Raw genomic sequence first — 27,999 nt, forward strand, 5'->3', positions numbered from 1 at the left:
CAAGTACATTAACTTACAAAAAAAATCATTAAAAAAAATGAAGTTGTTAACCCTAATATATAGGAATAACCTATTTGTTTTCCTGGCTTAAATGTAAGCAAGTGGAACTTATCTAGAAAGACCTCGTTGAGGTTAACTTTCCAACTACATTCAAAGAAAATAATTTACGAAACTATAATGCAAGGTCTAGTTGAAGTGAGGATGCAAGTTAACTATAACCATAGTTAAATAAAAACTTTAAAAGACACTGTAAAGAAATAAAATATGAAACTATAGGAAGTAGCTGAAAGAACACTTTAGTATTCACCTGGAACATTCTACTCTCAAAGCCCATCATTCTCAGGAATGTGTATTTCATAAATAAAAATACAGAACAAAAATATGTGTAATTATGCTAATGCTGGATACTTCTACATCTCTTCAGATAAAATTTGTCTCTCTTCCAAATTAATGATAAACCCTGAAAAAAACTGGCTTTTCCAATCTATTGTGCAAGAGGAAACACAGATGAACAAACCAACATTTGGAAAAAAACACTTTGTACAAGGTTGCAGTTCTAAACACTTATATTACAAAGCAATGTAAATAAATACCAGGCTAGTACAAAAGCTCTTATTTACAGTTTTACAAATGAAATTGTTTTCAGTGTTTTTAAAGAACACAGTATTAGTAAAATGAGTTCTTGTATATAGCATTACAATTTCTGCTAAATTTCATGTAGTATTGTATAAAACCATTGTTCAAGTTAATTTTTGTTTATAATTTAGTAAGCCAAAGCCCAGTTTATGCCTGGAATGGTATCTGTTAAAGTGCTGAAAAAGAGGAAATTTCTGAAACTTTAGAAAAACATACTGTACATTATTAAAGCTTTATCAAGTCAAAAATGTTAAGATTTCATTCACATTTGCTACCACACCACCTGCAGATGAATTTGTAACAATGCTGGAAAAATTAACAGGATGTTGATCGCTGTTATCTTCAAATCCCATATCTGATGGCCTCTCATAAGTATTTTGTCTTAAGCTTCAGTGGTGGCTTCAGGTTTCATAATCTGATAAGTAATCAAGTATTCTGGATAAGCCTGAAAATGACAAACACATTCTTTATTACAATTGTATTTTTCTGGATACATGCAGAGAGGGAAAAAGTGCATTATTTATGTCAAAATGGCAAACTGGCAGAATGTCTGAAGTGTTCAGGAAATGCGGAGTCTTTTATACTTGTTTCTTCAAAGACAAAAGCAAGTTCTAGCAACCCTCAAGTAAAAAAAAGAAATTCTAATGTGCTTTTAAAATATAATGTTTCGAAAATAAAATAAAAAAATAAACAGAAGCAAAAATCAAGTTACCTGCTCCCCTCTATAAATGACATATTCTGCCAATGCCAGTCCATTTACACTGGGTCGCCCAGTAACGGAGTGATGTCCTGGGGGAGAATGAGCCATTTTCATAGCACTGAACTGCAGGAAAGACTTGCCCAGGGTTACACGACAAAATAGCAATTGCCTATATTAAAAGGGGAAAAAGGACTATGAATTAAAATAATACTTGTGAAGCAACAGAAAGTAAGATTATCTTAGTAACTTGAAACTTACACCCGAGCCACTTTAGCCAGTCCTTGTAGTAAGCAAAATTATGAATTTTTGTTTGGAATGATAAAACTTACATTTCCTTAAGAAAAGATCTTTAGTTTGGGGAAGGACTAATTATTCACTAATAGTGAATAATATTAATCACAATTACTGGCAACAGAGTGCTTAACAATGAAACTCAGGCTGTCACTTTTCAAAAAAGCACTTTTCTAAGGGAACACTATTCCCCAAATCAGTCATTATAACAGCATAACAACAACACCACTTGTGTTCTCTGTAACAGCAATATCATCGATGCCAAGTACAAACCAATACAAGCTATAGATAAAATCAAAACATGTTAATACTGGCATTTGTCAGTATGGTATGTTAAAATGTTTTCATTAGAAAGAAAAATCAGAACAAAAGCAGCTATTTCTTGCCATATGCTCCAGTATAATGGCAACCACCTCAACATTTTTGTAGTTCAATGTTATGTACCATTTTGTGATGCTCAGCCAAAACACTTTTGCTTTTTAAACTCTTTACAAGACAAATTGAAAGAACTTACCAAAATTTGAAAAAAATATGAATAGGAAACCAGAAAGAGATAATGACTGCCTCTTTAAGCCTAGAAGATTATTCAAGGATACAGGAAAAGGGTATGCAACTTGAAAGAAAGGCCTCTGCACAGACTCAAGGAAGGAAACTGCCACAGCTACCTAATCTCTGCGAAACTAGTGGAAGCAGTACCCAAAACACTATTTTCCTGCTTGAAATGATGGCCGTTACCATGAGAACTCCATGAAGAAAGAGCAACTTATTCTAAACTGAAGGTGTCAATGGGAACACAGAATCACAGAATAGCTGAGGTTGCAAGGGACAGAAAAGGTGGTTCTGCAGAAAAGCAGACCTACAAGAACTCAGGATTAGTGGTAGTGACTCCACAAATCCATGCCTATGTTTTATTACCTGAAGCAGAGGGAGGTGGAGGCTTTTATGGGCACACCCTCAAAGCACACATCTCAATATTGCCGAATTTCTCCTTCCTCTGTAACAGGCAATGAAGCAGACTGAAACCTTGCATTGCTGCATCTTTCACATAAGTGTGTAGCAGATCTTCATTTGCAGAGAATCTAACCTGACTTTTACCATGAGCTAAGGGCAAGGACTCAGGTAAATGCACAGAAGATGCTTAACGGTTCTGTTAGACCTCAGTGCCAAAGGTTTCTGAAAGGCTCAGCACATGGTGAGCACTGGGAAGGTTTTGTTGCCAAGCTCATCTTTCTTCAGACAATCTGCTGACTTGATGGTCAATTGCCAAGTGTGTAAATGCAACCTTGGATTCCCCTGTGTTAAAGATCATGACTTACCTGTGGCAAACATAACAAGATCTATCCTTGTGAATCGGACATCCAGTGCCACCTCCAATTCCATATACATACTGATTGCTTTTGGAGGAATTTTCTGCAAAATAAATCCCAGCTCCAAACATGCCACCTATGTAGGCATGTCTTTCATCAAAGCCTTTGTGAATAATCGCATTCACAAAGGGGGAGCCTAAAATAAATAAATAAAGTTAAATAAATACTTGGAAATGTGCTTGTATTTATCTTAATTTTACCATCCATTCCCCAATATTTTTAGTATGAGTTTTCACATATAAAAATGTATCTCCAGAAATGCTAAGCAACTCAGGTGTATGTGACCCGATTGCTTGCAGTGTTACACACAGAACAGCAGGCGATACGCGGGCATTCTTACAGTTACAAAGCATAAGATTGGAGGCAACTTTCGCAGCAGGGGAAGGCACCGTTATTCAGCACTCCTTTTCCGTTCAGCACAACTCTTTTCTAACCAAGATTTTTTAAAATTTGCCAGAAAAGTCTTGTCTTTGCCAACACTGAGTAGACTACATTTAAACACAATAGATGCACTCCAGTCAAAACTCTAAAGTAACTCTCTTAAAGAGAATAGATTATTCTTCTGTTTCTCCCTCTAATATGTATTTACTTGCGCTGGGCATAAAAGAATAAAAAAGCCTTAAAGAATAATCTATTTAAACTGGGCTCTCTATCTTCAGAGACACTTGACATCCACTCATTTTTCTAAAATGTGTAACTTTAATAGGAATTTTAACCAAAGCTTTAGGAATGCTTTTCTTTTTAAGAGGAGCTTTCTCTAAGAAAATATAGCATTTCTGTTACAAGAGGAGTTTTAATGAAAATAATCCAAAGTCTTATCCTTCACGTTAAGAAAGCCTTCTATGAAGCAAAACAACATTCCTCACAAAAAAAGATAATGAATTGGAAAGAGTCACAGCTTTTTTTCATGTTATGTTCTGTGTAATGCACAATGATTCAAGATATGTATTAATGTAAACTAAAAAAAAAACAAAAAAAAAAAAAAAAAAAACAAAAAACTAAGAGAACAGTCATATGGCATAAATTCTCTGTTCCAGGTATAATTGTATAGTAGTGCACAAAAATAGGGTCAATTTCCAATGAGAAAAATTTACTTTTAACCAGTAGAAACCCTCTACTAAAGAGTGCTGGTAGTGTGAAACGGGTAAATAAGTTTCAGTATCTTACCATGAAACAGCATCCTTTCATTAGCATGGTTATGATTCTCTTCAGAGACCTCTTTCCTCCTGTGAGTGTATCTTTCCCAGAGTTTTTTGTTGCATACTTTCTGAATCTGAAACAGACAAAATGTAGATTTCTCTACCTTGAAGTCAAAAATTTCCATTTGCTTTGACTGATATTTAATATATAGTACCCACATCACAAATATACTACTCTAGAACACTAAACAAGAATTGATCCTTACTTAGAAGTCAATTAAACAACAATGAATTTCTAAAGCTTCTAAAACTGATTGTTAAAACGGCAAAACACTGAATAAACCATAATTACAAGCTTCATGACAGCCAATGCATTTTAAAGATCTATTGAGTAATTCTTAATTAAAATTTAGAAGAGTTCACCACAATTACTTTAGTGTCCCTCTAAACATTGCTTGATATAAAATGTTAATAAAAAGATGCAGTAATTCAAAAAAAGTCTTCCACAAAGACTTCTAGAATGTTAAAAAGCAAACAAGACATCTTGCCCTATGCAGAAATATGCTTAGCATTCTCACTGTAATGTGTTCCACTGAGAAAAAATTAACATCAGTGTGGTGCAAATTTGTACTTATTTTCAAACCAAAAAGTTTCCAGTCAAAGAATCAAAAACTTCAGTTTTACTGAAAATGACCATTTGGTCATTTGTTTAGGAAATCAAAAATGTGAGTGCAAACCAAAACTCCAGTTTATTTATAAGCAAGGCTGTCTGCTTCCTATTATATTAAGAATATTTGTCTTTAAATAGAGCCATACTTGGTATCAAGCCACACCAGATCCCTTTACTTACATGTTTCTGCAAGTTTTCCTGTAGGTTCTTGATTCATGTTTTTCCCTACCACTCTATCAACAGAGTAAAATCTCTAAAATCTCTGGCTCCTATTAAATAACCTGTCTTTTTCTTCAAAAATCCTGCACTTTTCTGTGAAGTCCTATAGGATTATTCTATAGTTCTCCTATAGTCTAGTCTTTCTCTATTAAAAGTCCTTAATCTCTATTGGCCTATAAACAGTTTTTCCCATATGATCTTGTTCTGTGATTTTTCACTTGAGCATGATTGTTTCCTTGCGCATGTCTCAAAATGACACATCCCTTATGGAGCTCAGCCAAGGAACATACAACGCTTTACTGCTGAGTCAAAGATACTTCCGAAACAAAGCACTGAAACTGTAACCAGCAACCATAAAAACGTGACTGCTACCTTTAAAATGTTGTATCTGTTGAAGACTCCCCCAGCATGTCCCCCGTCTCTGTGCTCTCGGACGGTGCTCTGCATCTGAAGATTGAGAGTTTTACAGTGTTACTTGGCTCCAGAATATCCTTCATACATTCTGGTAATCAAATGTAGAATCAGTCTTAAAAAATATTATAGAAGAGACTTTCAGGCAATAATTGTGTGTAAGTAATGCTGGATTGTGAAGGCTCACAGACAGGTCTTATGACATTTTAAAACTATACTTTGAACAGTCTATACACTAGTTTCTAAATTAAAAAGCACAACAATTGGAGCACTGTTTCTTCACTAATTTGCCTTGTGTGATTATTATACTTTGGAAAGGAAGTGACTTAAACCCGTGTCTAAGAGAGAGGCAATTGGTAGCACTGAATTTTTATGTTATATCGAAGAACTTTTCAGTAAAGATATTTACCACTATCAGTAGTAACACAGATAAGAATAAAAAATTACTGTTCATATTAATGATACCCACAATACTGCTGCATTCAAGTACAGACAAGGAAAAAAAAAGAAAAAAAAAACCTAAAAACATCTTCAGTTCTTTCTTTTCTTACAACGCTTAAAGTGTATCGTACAGTTAAACTGTCTAGTAAGACTTCTTTGTCTACTTCCTCGGTAACAGTGACAAGCAGCATACCTCCTCTTCCACTGACTGAAATTCCTTATCTTCAGAGGAAAGATCTATGAGTATAGTTCCACTGCCAGAAGTATTCAGAGTCAGGTATGGGTTAAGTCCTGTGAATATAACAAAAAACAACAACAGTTTCAGATACTGCCTAAATAAGCAAAAACAGGGATTTTGTTTAAGTGCTGGGGGTGGGGAAAAAAACAAAAACAAACAAACAAAGAAACAAAAGAAGCGGGGGCTGGAACTGCTCCTTAAAAATAGTTTCCTAACAAAGTACTCAATGAATCAGTCAAAAAGCAACTGAAAGTCAAAAAAGTTAAAAGATCCACAAAAAAAACCCATCATCACTGGCAAAGGATTATCTTATGGCTTGGTTTGTCTTAAAGAGCAAAAAAAAATAATTTAGTGCTTTGGACATTGAGTCCACCTTATTCTGGAGTCCAGACTCGGAATGAGATTTCACAGATGGCATCTTTACAGAAAAAAAAAAACTTTACAAATTCTAGCTAAACTATTCCATCGCTCTGAAACACAGCACAACAATAGCAGTTAATGTTTTGATGAGATAGGGAGTGAAAAAAATAACGTACTTTTTTGTCTGCCATGCAGCCATAGTTAAATGGAGCATGCTTTTCCCAGGATTGTGCTGGAATCAACAAAGCTGCTGCACAAACAAAAGGGTTTAGCATAAAATTCAATAGAAGCCGAAGCTGTTAAACAAAGCAGCTACGTTCATTTTGGCTCACTGGAAACAAACCGTATTTCAGAAGAGAAGGATATACAAGACACTTTCTGCTCGCTCTTGGGGAACACACTATGGCTTCCCTTGCAGGAAGCAAGCGAGCAGTGCAGAACGGGCCCTGGCCACGGACGGATGACGAGCTCTGCGCTCCGGCCTGCGCGGAGGGAGGCGACTGCTCCCTCCGCGGCGGCACAGCCCGGCCACCAGCTGGCTCCGAACCGCCGCTTCAGCCAGCGGGCAGACGCCGAGCAGGGATCGCGGCGGAAAAACGGGCAGCAAATTAGAATATTAACAGTAAAGCACTGTACAAATAAAAGCACTCTAAAAGCCCTCATACTACTGATCAAAAGACCTTTTTTCATTAAAAGTGCTCTTTTTAGAATAAACTAAGTTTTACTAAAAATTGTTTTCAATATTTAGAACAATATGAAGAATTTGTAAAAATGTATTTTATAAAGACAACGTTACATAGTATTTTGAAACAAGCATATACCTTGCTGCCCAGAAATCAGTCTTTCAACTCCTTTAATTATTTTATGCCGATGGCCATAGGCATTAATTCCAATTTCCTTCAATTCTTTGTGTCCCATTTCAACCAAAACATCCAGCGTTATCTAGAGGAAGAGCAATATCACTTTTTGGACAACAGCATAAACAGAACAGCTACCAATCACACTGTGAATATATTCTACAATAGCTATGGCAAAAAGTGTGGAAGGAATATGCATACAGGACATTATTATTCCTGTCCTTGGCTTTACTTACACTGCATTCTCCAGACTTTTGTCTTTAAAATTTCTACAAGCTACAGCTGAGTGACTGGCATTTCTTGAAAATACCATGTTTCTGACTAAAAATTTTCATCTTCTAAACATATTCAAGTCCACATATAAAAACCACAGCAATTACTAATCAACATCGATTACTTATTGACTCCATTTATACCAATGAAAGCAAACATAGTATACAGTATGCAATACTGTATACAGGTTATATACAGTAGTATAGAGCAAAGCTCTCAAACTGATATAGATAATATTGCTTCACTTTAAAATAAGTATTTTCTTTCATTCCACATCCAAACTGAAACATCTACTCATTTTAAATTTGTCTAATTACACTATGCTAAAAAGTATTTTATTCCCTTGCATCCTAGGTGGGTATGTGAAAATACAACCACTCACCTGTTCTCTCTCAAATATGTCAATTAGATGTTCAAGGCCAAGGTTCCGCACAAACTGATTTATGCTAAAATCTATACCTGAAACTAGAGAAGAAAAACAACTCATCAGGAATATTCATACACATACTTAAGTAGTGTACACACCACTCGCTGCAGCAGTAAAAGGAGATACAGCAACCTCGGCCTTGTGCAGACTTAGAGGGGAAAACAAACAAAAAAACCCATCAAACAAAACACACACCCACCACAAACATCCACGTCCCTAACAAGTGTCAGCTGGGGCTACCAACCCCAAAAGAGTTGGATGTTCTACCCTCATTCGCCAAAAGGCCCAACCTTTGGGCATCTGCAATATAAGCAGCTAAGTGGTTATTGGAAATTCACCTCCAAACAGCAACTATTTTGAGAACTAACATATTATAGAAATAACCTTTTTAGGTTATCTGATCCAAAAACAACCCCTTAGAAACTAGATGAATCCTGTAATAAAATATGGGTTGGTGTGGAGCCAAAGTTCATGTGACTCCTTTTAAGACTTTTGTTCCACATTAATGACAGCATAGGGAACACAGCTATTGCGTATGTCAAATGACAAATCTGTGCAGAGCCTCAAATTTAGGTCTTATTCTGTTATGTATGTTGCAAATTCTTATTACTGAGGTCTCACCTTCTTTCTTCTCTAAAACTGCAGCTCCCTCTGCACCATTTGTACCAACGACAGAAGGAAGTTCAGAAAAACTACCAGACAAGTTGTCAAGGCTGCTTGCAGCAGACAGACTGGATGGACTGGATGGAACAGAAGAGAGGGAATCAGCTGCAGATCCTGTAGTCTGTGACACATTTATAACCTGAGGTTTGTAGCACGATGGTAGTGCAGAAGGAGGCATTGCTGCTGTCAATAACGCGCTGACATCATCTGCCTAAACATCAAAAGGCAATTTATTACAAATGAAGAAATGCTTTCACACACAGTTTTTCCTCAAATGCATTATTGTTCTTCCAAACTACTTTCTAATTTTAATGCAGCATATATAACACACTTATAGATATCCAAAAAAGACAAGTTTACAAATGGCCTTTTGTGCCAAAAACATACCAAAAATAAAGACAAAAGAAACAACTACAATTTTGAAATAAAAATATAAATATGTATATACAGACAGAATATAAGGAAATAAGCTAAAAAAGTAATCCTTCAATATTTCTACAAAAGCTTTTGAGTCAGAACACAGTTACTCTGAGGGTAACTTTGGATTGCATTGTAATACTTAAGGGATGCCTAAGAGCCAGATGGTTACTTGAATTTACACTGCTACAAATTTTGCTGGCATTTTATTGCCACAGCAGTTTTTGTAACAGACAAACTGTAGGTACCAAATTAAAAGCATCCATTTAGATCCCCTCCTACCTTTTTTGTGCACTATTTTAAAATAAGAAGCCTTAAACAGGAAAATTTTGAAAAAAAAAAGTTTGAAGAGGCTCTGCTGATTTTCTTTACCATTTATAAACACCAGAGTAACCAATGCATTGTAAACTTTGCAGAAGTTACCACATTATTATTTTTTTAAAATATAGTTTTAGAGGAGTTGCCACAACAACAGAGAAATAGGTATTTCCCATAAAGATCCCCTCCTTCACTTACAGTGACGAGGTCTAATGGTGTTTGTCCTTCCTGGTTTTTCAGAGTGGGATCAGCCCCATGTGCCAGTAACAAGGCACAAAGTTGTGTTCGTCCTTTCTGGGCTGCTTCATGTAAAGGTGTGAAAGCCCATTTGTCCGTAGCATTCACGCATGCGTTATACTTTATGAGTAAAGCTGCCACATCCACATGCTGAAAAATAAAACATCATGTTAAAATCCAAGGTGCTACAATATATTAAGCTAACTCAGAATTAGTATTGACTCTTCTTAAAAGGTGTTTTTTCCCTGACCTATAGTAACCTAACCAATAAAAAGTTAAGACTTCTCTTGTGAAAGGAGGATCAACTACAGAATGGTGAATCTAAATGCCTTGGATTTCATTAACAGATGAAGAAAATCTTAAATCCAAACTTCTGGTCTGGAAAGTACTCCAGCCATTTTATTAAAAGACTTGCTCAAAACACAAAAATCCTGACTGAAAGCCCACACAAACAAGTAGCATCTCAGCTTTGATCAAAGTAGTGTGAATAAGATCTTGATACAAAGTGACTGGCATGGGTGAGCAAATGCATTTTATAGAGCACCTCTTGAACTACTTGCTTGGTAAATGTTCGCATTCAGGAAATGGATTCTCTATCAATTGAGGAGTTTTCACCTATACAGTTACTTGAATGAGTCGGTTACTTTTTAGCTTTTCAGGAATAAGTTACACTACAAGAAAACGGAAAAAGCTTTCCAGAAAGATTATCAGATGAAGACATTGACCATAAAATGCAGTAATGCAATTTTTTCAAGGCTAAAAAGGTTGGAGATATTTACCCCATAAGATGCAGCATTATGCAGGGGAATCAAACCTCCTTTATCCTGTGCATTCACATCTGCGCCATGCTGTAAAAGGTACTCAGCAACCTCCAAATTGTTGTAACCAGCTGGAAGTTGGCAAAATGAAGAGTAAACAGAACATATATTAAAATAAATGTTAGAAGTAAAATTGACAAATGAGTAGTTAGGTCAAAGAATTCCAGTGAACATCAAGTAGCTTCAAGTTGCAGAGCAGAATAAAAATCCTTCATATGGATTCATCCAAAACTTTCTCAAGAGGCAGCAGAGAAATGATAATTCACTGGAGTACATGAAAGTTAGAATGTCAGTCCCAATGAAGACAGTGTATTATCTATTAGTGAAGACAGCTTCACATTATATAAGAGTGTCTGGTTTTAAAACCTCTGTCAGAAAACAAAATAAAAGATACCTTGAGGCTAGAGAGAATGGGAAATTGAAGCCATTAGTAATAAACACTTCTGAAAAGTGGAGGAACAAAAGATACAAAAAGACCCTACATCCACAAACACAATATACACATAACACTTAAAATAATGTATTTTTAAATAGTAACAACATTTTATATGGAATCCTTTATCTTGAAACTGTGCTATTAAACTCACTTAAAATTAGTAAATCCAGCTGCAGTAATTCTTAACTGTATTCCAAGCACTAACCTGCTAAGTGTAGCGGTGTTGAGTGTCGTCCTTGTGTGTCCCGACAATTGACATTGTCAGGTGAACACAGCTTTTTTACTCGGGCCAAACAACCTTTCTTAGCAGCATCTAGTAGAGCTGCGTCTCCTCTAAGTAGGTCTTGAATATCAGTATCGCCATCTTTAACAAGGTCTAAAGGAGTATTTCCATCTCTGTTTTTCTTTGTGGGGTCAGCTCCATGCTGTGGTAAACACATAAGTAGAGTAAACATCTCTAAATCTTGAGTGTTTCATTTCTTACTGAGCAGGTATTTCAATATACTTTCAAATCTTTCAGAGCAATGATGTATTATATGTTAAAAATAGCCTTTCACACACTGCTTCAGAAAGGGCAAGACATAAATAGGATACCTCTACTGAAAACATATGTGGAACTACAGTCACTTAGGAACACAAAGCACAAGTCAATTCTTACTAGAAGTCCAATCACAGCTCAGACTAAGAAAAATATTTCCAAAAAGTAATCAATATATGGAATACCTGTAATAGGAGTTTGCATATCTCATATTTTCCTTTTGCTGCAGCTTCATGTAAGGGGGTGAATTTCCACAAATCAGCTACATTTACAACTGCTCCATGTTTAACGAGAAGTTCTGCAACTTCATAGTGACCATAAGAGCAAGCATTATGTAAAGGGACAAGTCCTCTGAAAAGAAAATAGAGGTATTCATTTAAAAAAAATAAAGTATCTTCGACAAATTGATATAAATCTGGAATACAGTGCATTTAACAAGCACAACACAACAAACATCTCTTGTTTTCTGAATGTTCTGCAATATTCTAATACAGTATCTACAGCCCAAGTGATACAAATGTATAAATGCCACCAGTAGTGGGCCTGGGCAAGGTCAGGGGAGAAGACAGACAAAACAAAAACACAACTCCCAAACTAGGGGTGGGGGAAAGGGGTCTTGGTTATTTGGTTACTTAAGTCCTGCAAAATATTTCCGTGGGTTTTCTGAACAGCTCCACACTAATTAAACTTTCTATGGAAACAAGAAAGTGAATGTCTGAGGAAAGATGAAACGCAAATCTGCTGACAATATTCAAGGACTGACAAATATACAATAAGGACTACATTTGCTTAGAAAACATATATTTGAATATTTACCCCTTATCTTTTGCATGTACATCAGCTCCATGTTGTAGAAGATATTCAACAACTGATACCCTATTATAGCCAGCTGCAAAATGAAGTGGTGTGGACTGACGTCCTTCAATATCTCTGCAGTTCACGCTTTGAACTGTGCATAGTTTCTGTGAAAATCAATAACAAAAACATTTATAAATACATATAATGCTGCACATAAACTTGGTTATAAAATGTTGTTATATATACACATCTAATTTGTATTTTTAATTAAAAATAATTGTAAACCCTAGGTCTTTACTTTGTTTCCCCAGATTCTTCTGCCAAATTGTTTACTCAAAGAACAAAAAAATTTAGCATCCCCTCTCCCCACATCCACAGCCATTACTTTTAAATTTTTAAATTTAATTCGACTTTAAAAGCTGAATGCAACTTTTACAATGCGATCAGTGTCAGATTTTATCATTTGTAGCTCTATTGCAATACAAAGCTCTTAGGGCAAGGATTATAGTCCTAATACAGTCTGGTTCCGGGGGTAGGAGGAAGGAAGTATGAGTTATTTTATTTGAATTTGAGAAGTCCTAGATTGTCATAAAATTCCCTGTCATATTTAGGATGCTTTAGTCTTACTTTTACAGTATCCACATCTCCAGCCTTTGCAGCCTCCAGCAACTGGCGATCTGCATCTGAATTACCTAGTGGGATACCCTCTGCAAAAGAAATGGTATTGTATGATAGTTAACAGTAGGTAGTCAAAGAATTTGTTAAGACAGGAAATCATTTGAGTATTTCATGTATTTGCCCTTAAAAAGGGGTTAATCGGCTATAGACAATGTTTCATCTTTTATGATCTGTAACTGTAGCTGTTACTTCAACAGTGCTTGCAAGGCTCTGAAGCCATATCAAAGCTGCCCTTAGCAGCATGTTTTCTGCCTGTTTTGGAGTAGTTCAGAACCAATTAAATATTTTTATTCAGTTTCCAAATTAGGAAAGTTATCTGTGAGTGTGTAACATCCAAACTTTATTCATGGACATTCCTTTTTTTGTTGCCTTTGTTCACAAATGTACAGTAACGGTTTTTAACTTCTGAACCTCATTTTCCGCTCAGAAGATTCAGCCCTGCCCACCTCAGGACTTTTCCAAAACAATTCCAGGTGGCTGCACAATTAAACCTTCTGAGCAGCTCTGACAACTTGTGTAGTTGAATGCTACAGAGTAAGACATACCCTTAATTACATCTATGGCAGACACTTAACATGTGCACATGGTAAAGCATCCCCAGAACTGTGCAACTCAAACCAGTTTTGCATCTTTTAGGGAATTTTTGTTGCCTGTGCTCGCTATTATTCCTTGGTAGCACTTGAATTGGCAAGTAAAATGAAACATGACAGGGCATTAAAAGTGAATGCTAAATAAAGTAATTGTACCTTGCAATAGCTGTTGCACACTTTCTGTTCCCATTTGGGAGGCTGTAAAGCCCTGCAGGGACACAATGGAAGGATCACATCCAGAACTCAGTAGCAATCTGCACGTCTGAAGATGACCACAATGTGCAGCTCTATGAAGAGAGGTCTGACCGAGATTATCCAATGCATTAACCTAAAAATTATACAGAATCTTGAGAATACATCATTACCAGAAATAATACCATCAAAATTAATACAAAGGCTATTTTCTTTGGTGAGCAATGGGATTTCACACTCTTCTCACTTTAATTAAATGGAAATAGGCTGAATATTTTCCAAGGCAGATAACTTTGTAAAGTGCTTTGGCTTTATAAAATTGCACTCACTGAAGACACTGAATAATCCACAGTGCGAGTTAAACAAACAATTACAGCCTGTTTACCACATACAGAATAGGTCTTAGTTTTGTTCATGACAGCAAACATTCTTTCTCAAATAAACAGGACAGTTTTAACTGTTACAGCTTATTGCAGTCTTTCAGAACGAGGACTTTATCTAAGCAATCAAAGTAACTAAGATAAGCTTAATAATTTTTAGCTCTGCTGCCAAACATGCTTATCTTCCCTACTGTCCTGCTGGTTTTGATCATTTCTGCCTAAGTATCACAGCAATCAATTGTATTAAAAAAATCCGTAAGATACCGCTGACTCCTAGTTTTGGACCATTCAAACAACGCAGAGAACATCTCCTATGTATATTATTCTTAAAGAAAACCGGTCCAAACTCCATCTTGTATGATTTAACATTTTGCCTCTACTGTAGTTTTACTACACATCATGGTCTACCTACTTAAAGTACAATGCTGTATTAATGGATTTATAGCCTCTTATGTATATAAAAATGTATAAACTTCCAAAGCCCGATTATTTTAGCAAACTTTGTGACCCCAGTTTACTCAGTTGTTCTTTCTTATGCTGTGAAAGCACATATAGTAGTTGAATCTAAACAAAAAAGCGTAAGTAGTGACTCATACCTTAGCTTCATGTTTCACAACTACTTCAACAACATCATTATGAGCTTTTTCTGATGCTACATGCAGAGGAGTCAAGAAGCTGTTATATACAAAAGAAAAATCATTAAAAATGCATTCTGTAAAATCTCCTAAACAAGCAGCTAGGCTTATTTATTTGTAACCACTTACTCTTTTGTCTTTTCATTGATGTTGGCTCCTTTCCTCAGCAGCAATTCACACACTTGTTTTCTCTTTGGATATGGGGATGCAGCAGCACAGTGCTGAAACATTGCAGAATTGTAGCATTAGCAGCTAACTCACGGTATACAAATTTCACTACTCGCTGATCAGCTGAAAGCTAAGAGCTAGTTCTATGCAAAGTCAACAGAAAAACAACAACAAAAAACACATGTAGAAGCTTATTAATTCAAGAGATTCCACATGGGCTCATGGATTTACTCTGGTATATTCCAACACCCTCCCTCCAATAATTGGTGAAAAAGTTTAGGCCTTAAAAAAAACCCAAAGCTAACATGCAGCTTGCTGCTGCTTAGAAATAGACTATTCTGGTGAAAAAGAGAAAATCAATTTCAATAGCCTAATAAGACTAGCAAAATTGATTGGTCTTAACATTAACTTAAAGCAACAAAATATAAATCAATGCTACTTAATCTTTCTAATTAGATAAGGCATATTTCCGTTTCATCTGAATTACATTGTTCTGTTGCACAAAAATGTTCAGACTACTATTTTTAGGTCAGCCACAACATATGCAAAATAGATAACAGATCCTGGAACATTACCAACGCTGTTTCATGTGTCTGGGGATGCTTGAAGTTCACTGTCTCCAAAGAAAGATGTTTCTTTATGCGAGCTACATCTGATTCTCTTGCAGCCTGTAGCAGTGAATGACCTTTGAATTCATCTTAAAAAAAAAAAAAATCCACTTCTTAATTCTAGCAGAATCAAGAGAATTGCTACTTTCAGTTAGAAAAAAATATTAATTTTCTTGGTTGGTAAGATAGGTAAAGGGTATCTTTCCCTATACACACACTTCAAAATCAGAGATCTAATCTTCTAAATCATTTGACAAAATTTATTAGCCAGTAAGTCAAAGCAATATGGGAACATACCTTTATCTTCACTGCCTCCAAACCAAAGCCAGAGGCATCCAAGTTGTCTGAACAAGATCGATTTCACTCAGCACTGCTCTGGGTTCTTTGTATGAGTCCAAATATCAATAAGCCTTTATTCCCGACCTCTCTTTGTGAAACTTTTATCTAGTTGCTAGTCTTTATTCCCAACCTCCCTTTGCAAATTTTTATCTACTTGTTAACCTGTGGCCTAACACGGTATGCAAAGGTCATGCCTGTATTTCTCCAGAAAGTTACTGCTTGTCCACTTAGACAGAAACTGAGGATATTCCAATCAACCCTTCAAGTCTGCTTGAGAAAATAAATACATGCCCTCAATTTCTTTGAAGTTTTAGTCATGGCAGTGCACTCAAAAACACATGTATTTGGCATTCTAAGCAATTAAAAGTTTTTCTTCTGTTCAAATAATACCGTGTAATAAAGAAATAATTCAACAGCCTTGTTGCAGAGACAGGAACAAGTGAGGAAAATGAAAGGGTCCTAGCAAAGTTGTGAAGGGAAGAGTGTATTAAGGGAAAAAAGATACAAAAGCCATTGCAAACAGATGACTCTAGGATTTGAAAGAAAACTATTTAAAATGCCTATGTTCAGAAAAAAATATAGCAATCTCAAATTATACAAAGCTGTTATCTAAACAGTGAAAGGTACTGTCAAACACAGATGCTTGAAAAGTAAAAGCCTTTTCCAAAAATGATTCCTGGCATTTCACTGTCTAGAAAACCTAGGTGCATATTACAATCTATAAGTGAAGAACTGAGCTCACTTTATACTCACATGCTAATCTTTCTTTTAACTGGGGCGTTGGAGCCAAGTCAATGGTGCTTTTGTTGTGACAGTTCAAGAGTGTTGGGTCAGCACCATAACTTAACAAAAGAGAACACACTTCCACCCTGTTCTTAGAAGCTGCTTCATGCAGAGGGGTGAATTGCCACAGATCCATTGCATTCACACATGCTCCATGCTTGAAAGGAGAAAAAAAAAAAAAATGCATTATCAAAAACAGATTTTTAGGAAAAGATTTTTGTCATTAATTTCAACACAATAGATGGTTAAAATCAATGCATGTATGCAAACACTTTGAGATATTCTTGACACATTCATATTTCATGTAACATCTCCACTGACAGAGTATTTCAACACACTGCAGTTTTCAGCCTTACACTGCCCTGCATCTCTACCTGCAGAAGCCAGAGGAAGGCTGGTCTCCTCAGTCTATCTCCAGCTTTGCTAAAAAGAGCAGCTCTGCTACTGGACAAATCAGATGAGCCTAGTCCACCCCCTTCAAATCACATTTGAATAAGCTGCTGGTTTTTGTCTCTAAAAAAAAATCCGCAGGGAACAGTTTCACTAAGATAAAGATGTGCTCTGTGAATGCTGCTCAAGAGATGAAGGCTAAGTATCTAAAAGGAGATAGTTTGACAATAGAAAGTGAACTTTAGGTGCCCTATTTTCTATTTTTCTATTGTCAAACTCAGTATTCCTCATTTTTTTTTTAAATTATTTTTTGCATGGGAGATGGAAGAGTGAAGAGAAGGAATGGTTACATGATGGTAGCAAAAACATTCAATTTTGGAGCCAAGAGAGGTTAAAAATTGAAAGCACATTTGTAAGGAGAAAGCCCCCTCACAAGCAGAAGGTACTGTTGAGATTTAGTTTCAACTGGATAATCACTAGCTATCATTAACAGCAAAACAAATCAATCATTCTTTTTAAGCTTTGTAGACCTAAGGACAAAATAAAAGATATGCAAACAGTTCTCTAGTAATATCATCTAATTTAACTTAATCATAAGATAAAGACCAACCTTTACTAGAAGCTCTGTTACTTCATAATGACCATAGGAGCAGGCATTGTGAAGTGGAACCAAATCTCTGCATACAACAGAAGGGAAGGAATGTGTTATTACACATTTCATTATAATTTTGTCTAGAACACTGCAAATAATAGTATATTGCATGTTGAGAAATTTGCAAAAACTAACAACTCAAATGACACCGAGGAGACTGCTGAGGAAGAACCCAGAAAAACTCTATAGTGTTACTCAAAATAATAGCCATTAAAAATGACGAAAAATACAAGTGATTTACAATTTCTTATTGCATATGAAATTGTTCCTCTGGCAGACCTGGAACCTCAAGCAGACAAACTATCTGCAGGAGCTTTTTAGGAGCAACAGTAATTAAACAGTAATTTACTGCTGTAAACTTATCTTCCATTTGTCTAACTGACTAATGTTTAGGTAACAGTACAATGTGCTCCAATCTGCAATGACAGCAGAGGTGCAGTGTTGTTAAACCAGTCTTCATTCTTCCCAACTGAGCTGTCTTAGGAGCAACTGAGATGCTGCCCAAAGTGAATTTTTTCACTGTGCGCTATTATGGGAGGGAGGACTGACAAAACTGAATTTCAACCTCAAGGACACTTGAAGCTGTCTGGTCAGGCAGCTACTTACGCATCTTTGAAGCAGTATGAAAACATTGCATTCCACAACCTTTAATGTACATACACTTTTTTAAAGACAGGTGATTGTACTTCATGCAATGGAAATAAACTTACATGCCTATATTTCACTGGATTTCCTGAGATACTTTAAAATGTAGCCTAAAAAGCCCTAGCATTATTGCATGGTGAGTTCAGTTGGGTGGTGCTGCTTCTCAAGACTTAAGACTACGTACTTTGTATTTTTGTTATGACAGAAAGGTAAAATATGGCATAATGGCCTTAAATTAGAAAATGATAATGGTTAAAATCATTAATATTCTTTAATACAGATTAATTTTGAACAGCTTGTTTATTCTGAACTCAGAAAAAAAAGAACCTACCCTTTATCCTTAGCATGCACATCAGCTCCATGCTGTAGTAACAGCTGCACTATTTTAACACGATTATATCCAGCTGCTAAATGCAAAGGAGTCGACTGAAAAGGCAGAATGCAGAAGTAATCAGCAACACAAAATATTTTTCCCCCAATACTTGTTAACAGTTCTAATATGGAGGGCTTTAAAATGCTTGTACCACCCTCCAAAGAGTGTTTGAGCCAGACATTTATGAAGTATATTAATTCCTTACTGACTACTCTTCTAGTTACAATGCATACAAATCCTAGATTTATTTAATCACTGATACATTCTGGCAAAGAAAGCCCTTTTAACAGATATTTGAGTCCTACAATCCACTTTATCTTTTAGTTTACTATGGCTATAACATACAGGCAAGTCCTACTAAAGTGGAGTTAAGAAGGCTGTCCACAAGCACTGACTGATCAATTATGAATAGGTCTCCCTGACAATCAACAGATTAAGTTTAGAAATCAGAGCTGGTTATCCACCTGTGAGTCCCTAAGTTAATGGCAAACATGGCAGTTGCTACCTTCTCCCCCTCCCGAGAGTAGTCAGCTCTGCTGCATCAGCTCATACTCTTTCCAGCAAACCCCCTCAGGAACACCAGGCGGCACCACCAACCACACAGCTAAGAAGCAACAGAATTCACAAACTCTTCATTTACAAATTCATCAACTCAGTGACTCTGTACACTTCCAAAGGTTCAGTCTCATGCCAAAAGGTGAGAAAACAGAGATGCTTAGGCATCTTGGAGATCCCAGATCTTGCAGCAAAGTTTAACACAGCAAAACAGGTTCAAACAAATTAACCAACTATAAGGAGGCAGAGCACACGCATAGAGAAAATGCAGATACCAAAATTAACCAACTCAGCTTCAGTAGGCTATAGACTTAGTTTGGGGTCTATCGGATTTTTTTTTTTTAATTGAGATTTTAAGCATATTTGAAAATTTATCTTTACCAATATTGACTGTTTTAATTAACCTGATTTTGAAATAGCAGCAGTAACTTGTCTATGGTTTTAGGTGAAAAAGGGGCCTACATCTACTTCTTTATTACTTGGTAACTAGAGCAATCTATGAAAGGCTTCCTTTTTTTCCCCCACTACAGATGTGAAGCATAAAATTAAGAGGATGTTAGTGCATTTTTCCTAGATAGAAGTACTTCCATAGTCCTTTTCAGGTTAAAAAGCATCATCAGCTAGCACATTCTTCCCCCCCACCCAAGAAAAATATTTAATACACAGAATCCACGCTTAGCATTCTTAAAAACCTGGTCAAACTAACAGTAATCTTGAAATTGTTAAGAACGACCTAATATTAACACAGATTTTAGACACAAAAAAATACCTTTCTGCCATCGCTTGCATGGCAGTTAACATTTAATGGTGTGAGAAGAGACATCATCTTTTCTTCATTTCCACTCCTAAAAAGCAAGACATGAAATAAGTAGAATTCTTTTTATATCTATTGCTATTAGTTAATTATCTTCTTGTGATTTTGCTTGCTGTTACATTCTACGAATCTGCTCTAAAGTTATATATTCCCCTTTGCACTGTCTGCATTAAAGGACAAATAAAAATGTATGTATATAGTAGTTTTATTCACAAACAGCCCAGGCTTAGTATCTAGAGGGAAAGGCAGTTCAAAAACTAATATATACATATTCGTTACACGCAAACCACCAGACAATTCTGAAAATGTAATTAAATTCCAGATGTCTTCCATAGAAATACATACCTGGCACTTTCTAAGAGTTCATCTTTCTTGTATTCACCTGAAAGCAGAAAGTGAATTTCTTTAGCTGTTAAATAGCTGTATGTGTGAAGTTTATGAACAGAAATGTAATTGTTAGCCTCCTCCTCCAAAATTTTAGGGAGTCAAAAGTGCTAAAAATTTTACATCCCATTACTGAGCTAGCATAATAAACTACTTATTCAGAATCCCATGACTGAATACACTCTATAATGCCAAAGGCCACAGAATAATTTTCTATTTAGAATTACAAAGCTAATATCACAGGAAGAAAACAGAATATTGTATAATCTTCAAGTGATATTAGCCACAGTGTGTTCTAAATTAACTGAACGTACAGATTATCACTCACCAGTCAGCACTGCTTTTGCAGACGGATCTGCTAAATCCAAAGCTGTTCTCCCATCTGTGTTACGGATGGTTGGTTCAGCACCGTGCTGCAGCAATACTACAAAACAGCAAAGTTTCCATGAGAAAATAACTCTGTAAAGCAGGCAAACCCATAAGGCTTACAAGATCTATCATTTATCTAAACAGGAAGCAATGAAAGGAAAAAACAAACAGTTATCAGTCCTAACTTCCTCTCTCAATCTCTGCATGTTAAAAATTCCTAAACATTGCTTGTGACAGTTCAACTAGCAAAATATGCCTAGACACATTTTATGAGATGAGGGCGGAAATGGAACATTCATAGCCTGACAGCAGGCAATTTCCTCTGAAAGACTGTGACTAAAACACTCCCAAATCCAAAATATCCCAGTCCAGAAAATATTGCCACATGAGTTTAAGTTTCTAAACTTTTTTTTTTTTTATGACAACAAAAGAAATGAGTCCATCACAGGAAGAATGGGAGAAAGTTACCAATGCAGACATCTGTCTTGCCCTTAATGGCAGCTTCATGAAGAGGAGTGTAATTCCAATTATCCCGAGCATTAGGATCTGCGCCATGCCTCAAGAGAAGATTGACAACTTCGGCGTGACCGAAAGAGCAAGCGTTGTGAAGAGGAATAAGGCCTCCGTCGTCTCGAGCATGGACATTGGCACCACTCTGAAGTAAATATTCAACTACATCCTTCCGACCAAAACCTGGAATAGCGAGAGAGCTCTACGTTATCTGCTAGGCAAGAAAGACAGGGAGCGTGGGGGTAAAAACCCTGTCCCACATATCCAGAGTAAAACCACCACCTTCCGTAAAAATCACAGCTGACATTTCTTACGAAAGAAGCATTTATACACTAAGGCTAGTTATGAAACTCCTAGGAACTATACTAAAATAAGCAGAAGAACAGTTTGCAAGGTTACTGGAACAAGAACCAACAGCTTCTTGAAAACATAAAGAGAATAGAATATTCTGGCAACAACCTAACTCCCCTCTTATGGCTAGTAACAGTTTGCATTGTACAGAAATGCTTCAGAAGTGCAGCAGGAGACACTTTGAAAGCCTCCAGGAAGGTTTTGCAAAGGACGGCACCAAGCAGCAATTGATGCAGCCTTTGTCTTGAACTAAAGAATTACTTTCAAGACAAAAATTTACAGACAGGACCCAAGATATTACTGCTTCCTGTAACTAGTTACTGAATATTAGAAACTCATAGTTAAAATGGATCTGCGTGACATGGATTTGACATGACTGAATCCAGTTGCTTCACTACAAATTTAGAGAGAATTTACAGCATTATCTTCAGATAAAAACTAAAAAATAAGAATGTTTATATGCTTGTTCATGTAGCTACTTTTTAGGAAAGCATAAGCTGTTATTAACCACCTTTCAGCTCTGCAATCACATCGTGCCTGGCACACAGATTCTGATCAATCAGCAGGTGTTACAGTAGCTCACAGGGGCACTACAATATTTTCAATAATTAGAAGCAATGGCTGTGGGGTTTTAAACTTTTAAAGGCACGTGGGAGACTCGTGGTCCTTACAAGTTGGTGTCAACAATACTCTGGCAACCGCAGTCTGTTTGCAGAAGGACCAGTAGCTGAGCCCAGGGAACAGTAGTGGGTAAGGCTGGCTAGAAGCCACTGCATGAACAATTTGTATTTCCCTTTAAAATGTTAAGTAGCATAGAATCACACTACTTGTATTAAAAAGCAGCTGAGCTGCACTGCTGCAAGGGTGAAGCTCCAAAAGCATGGCTGTCTGCTGTCTAAGGATAATTAATGTAATACATACATAGTTTTCGTCTTTGCAATTATCACTTAAGTAGACCCTAGTGCCAGAAAAAAAATATCTAGGAGACCATTCTCTATAGAAGAAGTTTGTAATAAGAGTAAATACAACCATAATTTAAAGACACTCATAAATTGTAATTTCACTGAGCCCTACTATGATTATAAATATTTGGTTATGACTGAAGCACAAACATGCTCTTACATTATGTGGCACAATTTTCCAAACTTGCTGTTTAAGTTAGTAGGTAGCAAAAAAATAGGTGTACTTGCACATTAGAGACTAGAACCATATAGATAAAGTGTGTTTATAAGACAATATTATAGTTACTACAACTTAATATTAGCTATATCTTACACATTTATGTAACAGCAAATAAACAAGTATCTCGAACATGATTCATCAACTGTGCCTTTGTTTTCTCTTAACATCTTCGTAAGAGACCAGTATGACCTAGGACTTCTACTTCATAGTCATTATGCCCATACAGTTATGCTCTAAAGCGTATTGCCACCAAATTCCCTCAAAGACTTCATGAAGATCTGAGTGGGACTCGGGGATTATCAGGTAGGGAAAAGACATATATTTTTGAGTTGCAAATATTTTTCCCAAAGAGAACAAGAAGAGGAGATTAAGTCTCCTTACGGGAGCCAGGAGCTTTTTTCCCTTAGATCATGCCATCACTCAATTACAAACAACAATTATATACTCAGACTGTAACAAATTCAAACTTTGTTATAAGTTTTGTTATAGGTTATCCATGGAAAGTCACTGGGTAGAAAGAATTCAAGGGCAGCATAACCCAGAAATTATGTTCACGCCTGATGATTACATGTCAGGCAAAATTACAGACATGCTAGCATTTTAGGTGTAACTGTGATGTTTTTCATTGTGTGGTCTATTTAACAAATCCTTATACCAGACTGGCAACAACTGAAAACATGGAGCAGGAGAGGCTGTCACCTTTGCTGTTCAAAGCTCAAAAACAGGTGTTGCAATTTTAAGCAATTTTTGGATCCTATTATTTTTCGTGCCAAATATATAAAAGTGTTCAGTTAGCCACGCTGAGAGAAAATCTCATATTCTAGTTAAATGGACTAAAGACAAAGAAGCCAGAAAATATCTTCAGAAAAGCCTTTTTAAAAATTCCTCATAACCACATTCCTCATAACTTCCTACGGATTATAAAGATGCTGCTCTGTGAAACCTTTTAATTCCCGAATGTACATCAAGGTACTTCCACAGCAACAGCCATCACACAGACAAGCTTCAATTCGTCAAAATATATAATTCAAATATTACTTTTTTGGGCACTTTTATTCCTGTAGCACCACATCCTCTAGATCAAATGTGCTTTTGTTTCTCAACAGCACATTGCCCCCTATACTATAAGGGAACAGAAGGTACCTTGCTGTCCTCCCAAGCCTCTTGTCTGAAAAGATAGTAGAACAAATCCATATTAGGTTTCCATCTATACAACTCTAGGTCCTACAGATAAAGATTTTTCCTTTTGATAAAAAAGTAATGGTGATGCTGATGCTTTTCGTACTATTATACAGCACAGGTTTTCCCAGATGCATCCACAATACACATATGTATTTTCTTTCCCAACGCCCAGAGAGAACAACTTTAGCCATTTATTGTAGATACCTCCTAACTGGCTAGATACAGGCTACAAGTCTAAATAAGCTGCCAGACACGAGGCACAAACCCCATACACTGGAAACGTGATTTGGATCAGACCTACCACACACGCCGGAACAATTTCTCTGCACAGTCACAGTAAGTCATATTCACTGCACACTCATGTTTCTGCCACCTAAATAAATATGCATATCTACACAATACATATCCATTTAACTCCATCTTCTATAGATTAAATTATATGCGGCATATTTCCCATTCTTAAATAAAAGTAAATGAATCTCTCATAACTAAATATTTTTATTATGTTTCTTCACAAATCTGTCAGATTCAAAATTTCCTAAAATGGTTCAATTAGAATGTATATTCAAAATTTGCTAAGTTCTTACACAGGAGCTATTCAGACACCATCTTTTACAAGTGTTCACAGAGTCTAGAAACCATATATCGAGGTTGTTATCCACAACAAGCTGCTTGGCACCTTCTTCAGGTACCATAAATAATGTTTTACAAAAACTGGGCTAGATACCCCAGAAAAACCTGTGTTCCAATTTGCTGCCTAGAAACTGTACCTCTGGTGGATAAGCATGACTCACTTTTGGTGCAGAAGATATGCCTGTCCCCCAGAGCTTTCATGTATATCCACTGTTTTGAACATGAAGTGCTAAACCTAGTGAGAATCAATACTGAAATGGATAATTAACCAGCTGTTGTAAATCTCATCATTATAGGTGCAGAGAACTGAGAGGTGAATTAATTCTCTAATACAGCAACAGGCCCAAACTATCTATACTCATTTTAATGTGGAGACAGCAGATTTACATCGTACCATTTTTTGTAACTTCTCCTCAGCAGTAAGTATACAGCAGGGATTCCTTACTTCCTCATAGAAGCATTTGCACAAGAACGCACGCTACGTGCGAACAGAAGCATTTTTTCAATATTTTACAAAGGACATATGTGTACAGAGGAGGCAGCCACCCTCTGTACAACAGCCTCTCCCTCCTCTCTGTTGTTCTCGATGGGAGTGGAAAGCACCTTTGCCAGCACAGGAAAGGAAGGCAGTAACAACTGTTACCATTCCTCTTTGCTGTTAAGTCCACCCCTACAATTTCCCTACTTAGTAAGAAAATACGAAGCTATTTTAAAGTACTTTTATTTTTGGCTATCGAGCTTTACAAAAAGACCAACTAAATGGCATCACGGCCCACACTTGTGCCAAATAACTGCTTTCTTCATTATGAAGACTTTATGCTGACTTCAGAGTAGGAGAGCTAATTGAGGTCCCCAGTTGACACTCTTCAACCCATGGCCAAACGGCAGCTTCACTTTGAAGAGTTATAAACTTTCAGCTATCAAATCCTAAAGATCCGTTACAACAGCAAACAGTAACCGCACGTTACCAATGACCACTGTTGCGTCAACTGACCTAAAACTAATTTAGAGGGGTTGAAAGGAGATAGAATTTTTCTGCTTGCTTTGTTAGCTCTGGTTTTCTCCTTTACCCAAGTACTTTGGTTTTCAGATGAGTTTTACCTTGCCATAAAGGCATTTCGGTTCCCACCAAGTTCCTAAAATCTTGTTATACTTTCAGGTTGACACACACGGCAATGAAAAGGACTGACTGCCTTTAAATATGCATGTATGGCTTATGGTGAAAGAAGACTTAGCCTAATATGCTGCAAAGCCCAGTGAACTGTTGACTTCAATTCGACTACAACCTACTTGCCACACACAGAATTACACATTGCAAAAAAAAAAACAGAGAGCAAACTTTACCAAGATCTCAGTATGTTTTGCTTTTAACAGTAGCACAAGAAAACAAGTTGAAAAAGAAAGCTTTCTCAATAGTTTTAAAAAATCCATGCTTGCAAAATAACATATATATACACACACATGCACACTTTTTAAGTCTCCTGCAGACAGGTAAGATTTGGAGGGGAAAAAAAAAAAAACTCCCCCAAATTAAAAACTGAAATCTGAGTTCTAATTACAATGCCATTGCAAATGAGCGAAAACAAACCAGCAAACGAAAAAATCCTGTCTTCACATAGATAGGTCTCTTTCATAAAACAAAAGTCTTGAAACTCATCAAAACTAACTGAAGAAGTTTCAAAGTCTATTTTCTAAGAACAAATAATCTTGCCTAAAAATGCAATCACACAAGACTTTTGCTTTTACTTCCTGGAATGTAGTTCCTCCAGAGACAGGAAACAGTTTTATTCAATCTGTGAATAAGAAGGAAAAAAGCGAGAGGGAGGGAAAAAAAAAAAAAAAAAAAAGGTACTTATGACTATCTTACTATCTCCCTACCCATTGCAGGCAGGCTGACAGCAGAAGACTGCCATCTGAAACCATGGAAAGCTGTTAAATCAAGCACTAAAGCAAGTATTTTATACCAGAGCTTAATCATAAAGTTTTGGAAGACCCTGCAATCTTCTCAGAGCAGCCATTAATAGTTTCTCTATATCAAATCCAAAGGAGACATAGTATGGCCACTGACTCTCCCATTTACACACCACCCTGCTTAATATTAGAAGTCTAGTGAGCATTAACTTCTTTTTGTCCTCCTTAAAGAAAAAGCTTTCATGGGTCAGAAATTCTATTTTTCAACCCCAATCAAGATCACTCCTGTCCAGAGAGGCTGACCAAATCATGGCCCTACATAACCAGGCACTATCCAAACAAAGTGCTACTGAACAGTTGCTTTTGTCAAAATGTAGTAAAACATACTGATTTATTGAGAAGTTCAGAGTTGATGAGTGAACAAGGACGATTGCTGCACGTAAAAAAGGTAGGCGAAAATTGCTCTCCTCTGGATATTTAAAGCTGCCTCCTGGGATCTCAAATCCGTAAAATGGGGTTGTCCTGAAAAGAGGCTTTTAGAAACTAACACCCGCTATGTCTTCTGTACAAGAGAAAAGGGCATCTTGAATTGACTTTCGCAAAAACAATTCAGCAAAGAAATAAACGTCTTTATTACAACCCATGCTGCTTAGCAGGTGAGAAGCTGCTGCCTTTTGTAGCCAACCTGTCCGGAGGTCCGACACATAATTGCTGCCATCAGGAGATACAACAGGAGCACAACGGCCACAATCAGGTCTTTGTGTGGAAAAGGTGGGATGCAGCCCCCGGGCCAAGCGCCAGCGAAAGCAGTTGCTGTGTGATGTCAGTTATTTACGGGCCGGGGCGCCGCATTCACAGAGCAACTGCTTGTTGGCGAGAAGGCTGCGCGAAACTGCGGAGCGACAGGAATTCTAAAAATAAGCGGGATTGCGGAAACCTATGGAAATGGAACCTGCGACACGCGACCCTTTCCGGGTGCCCGGGCCACCGCAGCGCCTGCCAGACGCTCGCCCGAGAGGCGCTGAGCGCCAGCCGAGGGGTTATTTAAAGGGAAGGGCAGGAACTGAATACGAGGGAGCCACTGCACGCCCGGCATCACCCCGCCCGGCGGCGCTGCCGCCGCCGCAAAATGGGCGCTGGGAGCGCGCGGGAGCCGGGCCGGGCCGGGCCGAGGTGGGCGGCGCGGGGCGGCCCTACCTGCGGCGAAGTGCAGCGGGCTCGACTTCCTGCCCGCCGTGTCGCGGCTGTTGACGTTTTCGGGCCGCACGAGCCGCTTCACGCGCTCCACGTCGCCGTTGCGGCAGGCCTCGAAGAGCTCGCGGGCCGGCTCCGCCGCCGCCGCGCCGCAGCCCGGCGCCTCGGACAGGGCGGCCGCCCCTCCCGCGCACCGCCGCCCCGCCATGCCGCGCTCGGCCGGGCCG

General features: G+C 37.3%; 1 protein-coding gene across 1 annotated transcript; it reads right to left on the minus strand.

Annotated features, from left to right (window-relative positions):
* Positions 1-328: 328 nt before the first annotated feature.
* TNKS2 (tankyrase 2) lies at positions 329-27,980 on the minus strand. Its single transcript, XM_088528732.1, has 27 exons — positions 27,776-27,980; positions 21,278-21,502; positions 20,769-20,864; positions 20,402-20,438; positions 20,012-20,087; positions 18,646-18,740; positions 17,628-17,694; positions 16,598-16,784; positions 15,473-15,594; positions 14,859-14,950; positions 14,691-14,769; positions 13,679-13,850; positions 12,882-12,961; positions 12,273-12,418; positions 11,642-11,807; positions 11,124-11,343; positions 10,444-10,553; positions 9,626-9,814; positions 8,651-8,903; positions 7,985-8,067; positions 7,294-7,414; positions 6,068-6,165; positions 5,395-5,469; positions 4,162-4,267; positions 2,944-3,130; positions 1,349-1,505; positions 329-1,081 (listed from the first exon to the last, which is right to left on the minus strand). The coding sequence occupies exons 1-27, from the start codon at positions 27,978-27,980 to the stop codon at positions 1,019-1,021; spliced, it is 3,507 nt and encodes a 1,168-aa protein (XP_088384858.1). The 3' UTR covers positions 329-1,018.
* Positions 27,981-27,999: the final 19 nt, after the last annotated feature.

This window comes from Tinamus guttatus, unplaced genomic scaffold, assembly GCF_059628265.1.
Source record: "Tinamus guttatus ecotype Peru unplaced genomic scaffold, ASM5962826v1 Tinamus_guttatus_pri_ptg000314l, whole genome shotgun sequence".
Classification (NCBI taxonomy): Eukaryota; Metazoa; Chordata; class Aves; order Tinamiformes; family Tinamidae; genus Tinamus; species Tinamus guttatus.

Excerpts from the sequence above, each read along its gene's own strand:
- TNKS2 (XM_088528732.1), bottom strand. The coding sequence starts at position 27,980 with ATGGCGGGGCGGCGGTGCGCGGGAGGGGCGGCCGCCCTGTCCGAGGCG. Across the intron at positions 20,088-20,401 it reads GAACTCTTAGAAAGTGCCAG|GAGTGGAAATGAAGAAAAGA; the intron begins GTATGTATTTCT and ends CTTGCTTTTTAG. Across the intron at positions 1,506-2,943 it reads TCTTGTTATGTTTGCCACAG|GCAATTGCTATTTTGTCGTG; the intron begins GTAAGTCATGAT and ends CTTTTAATATAG.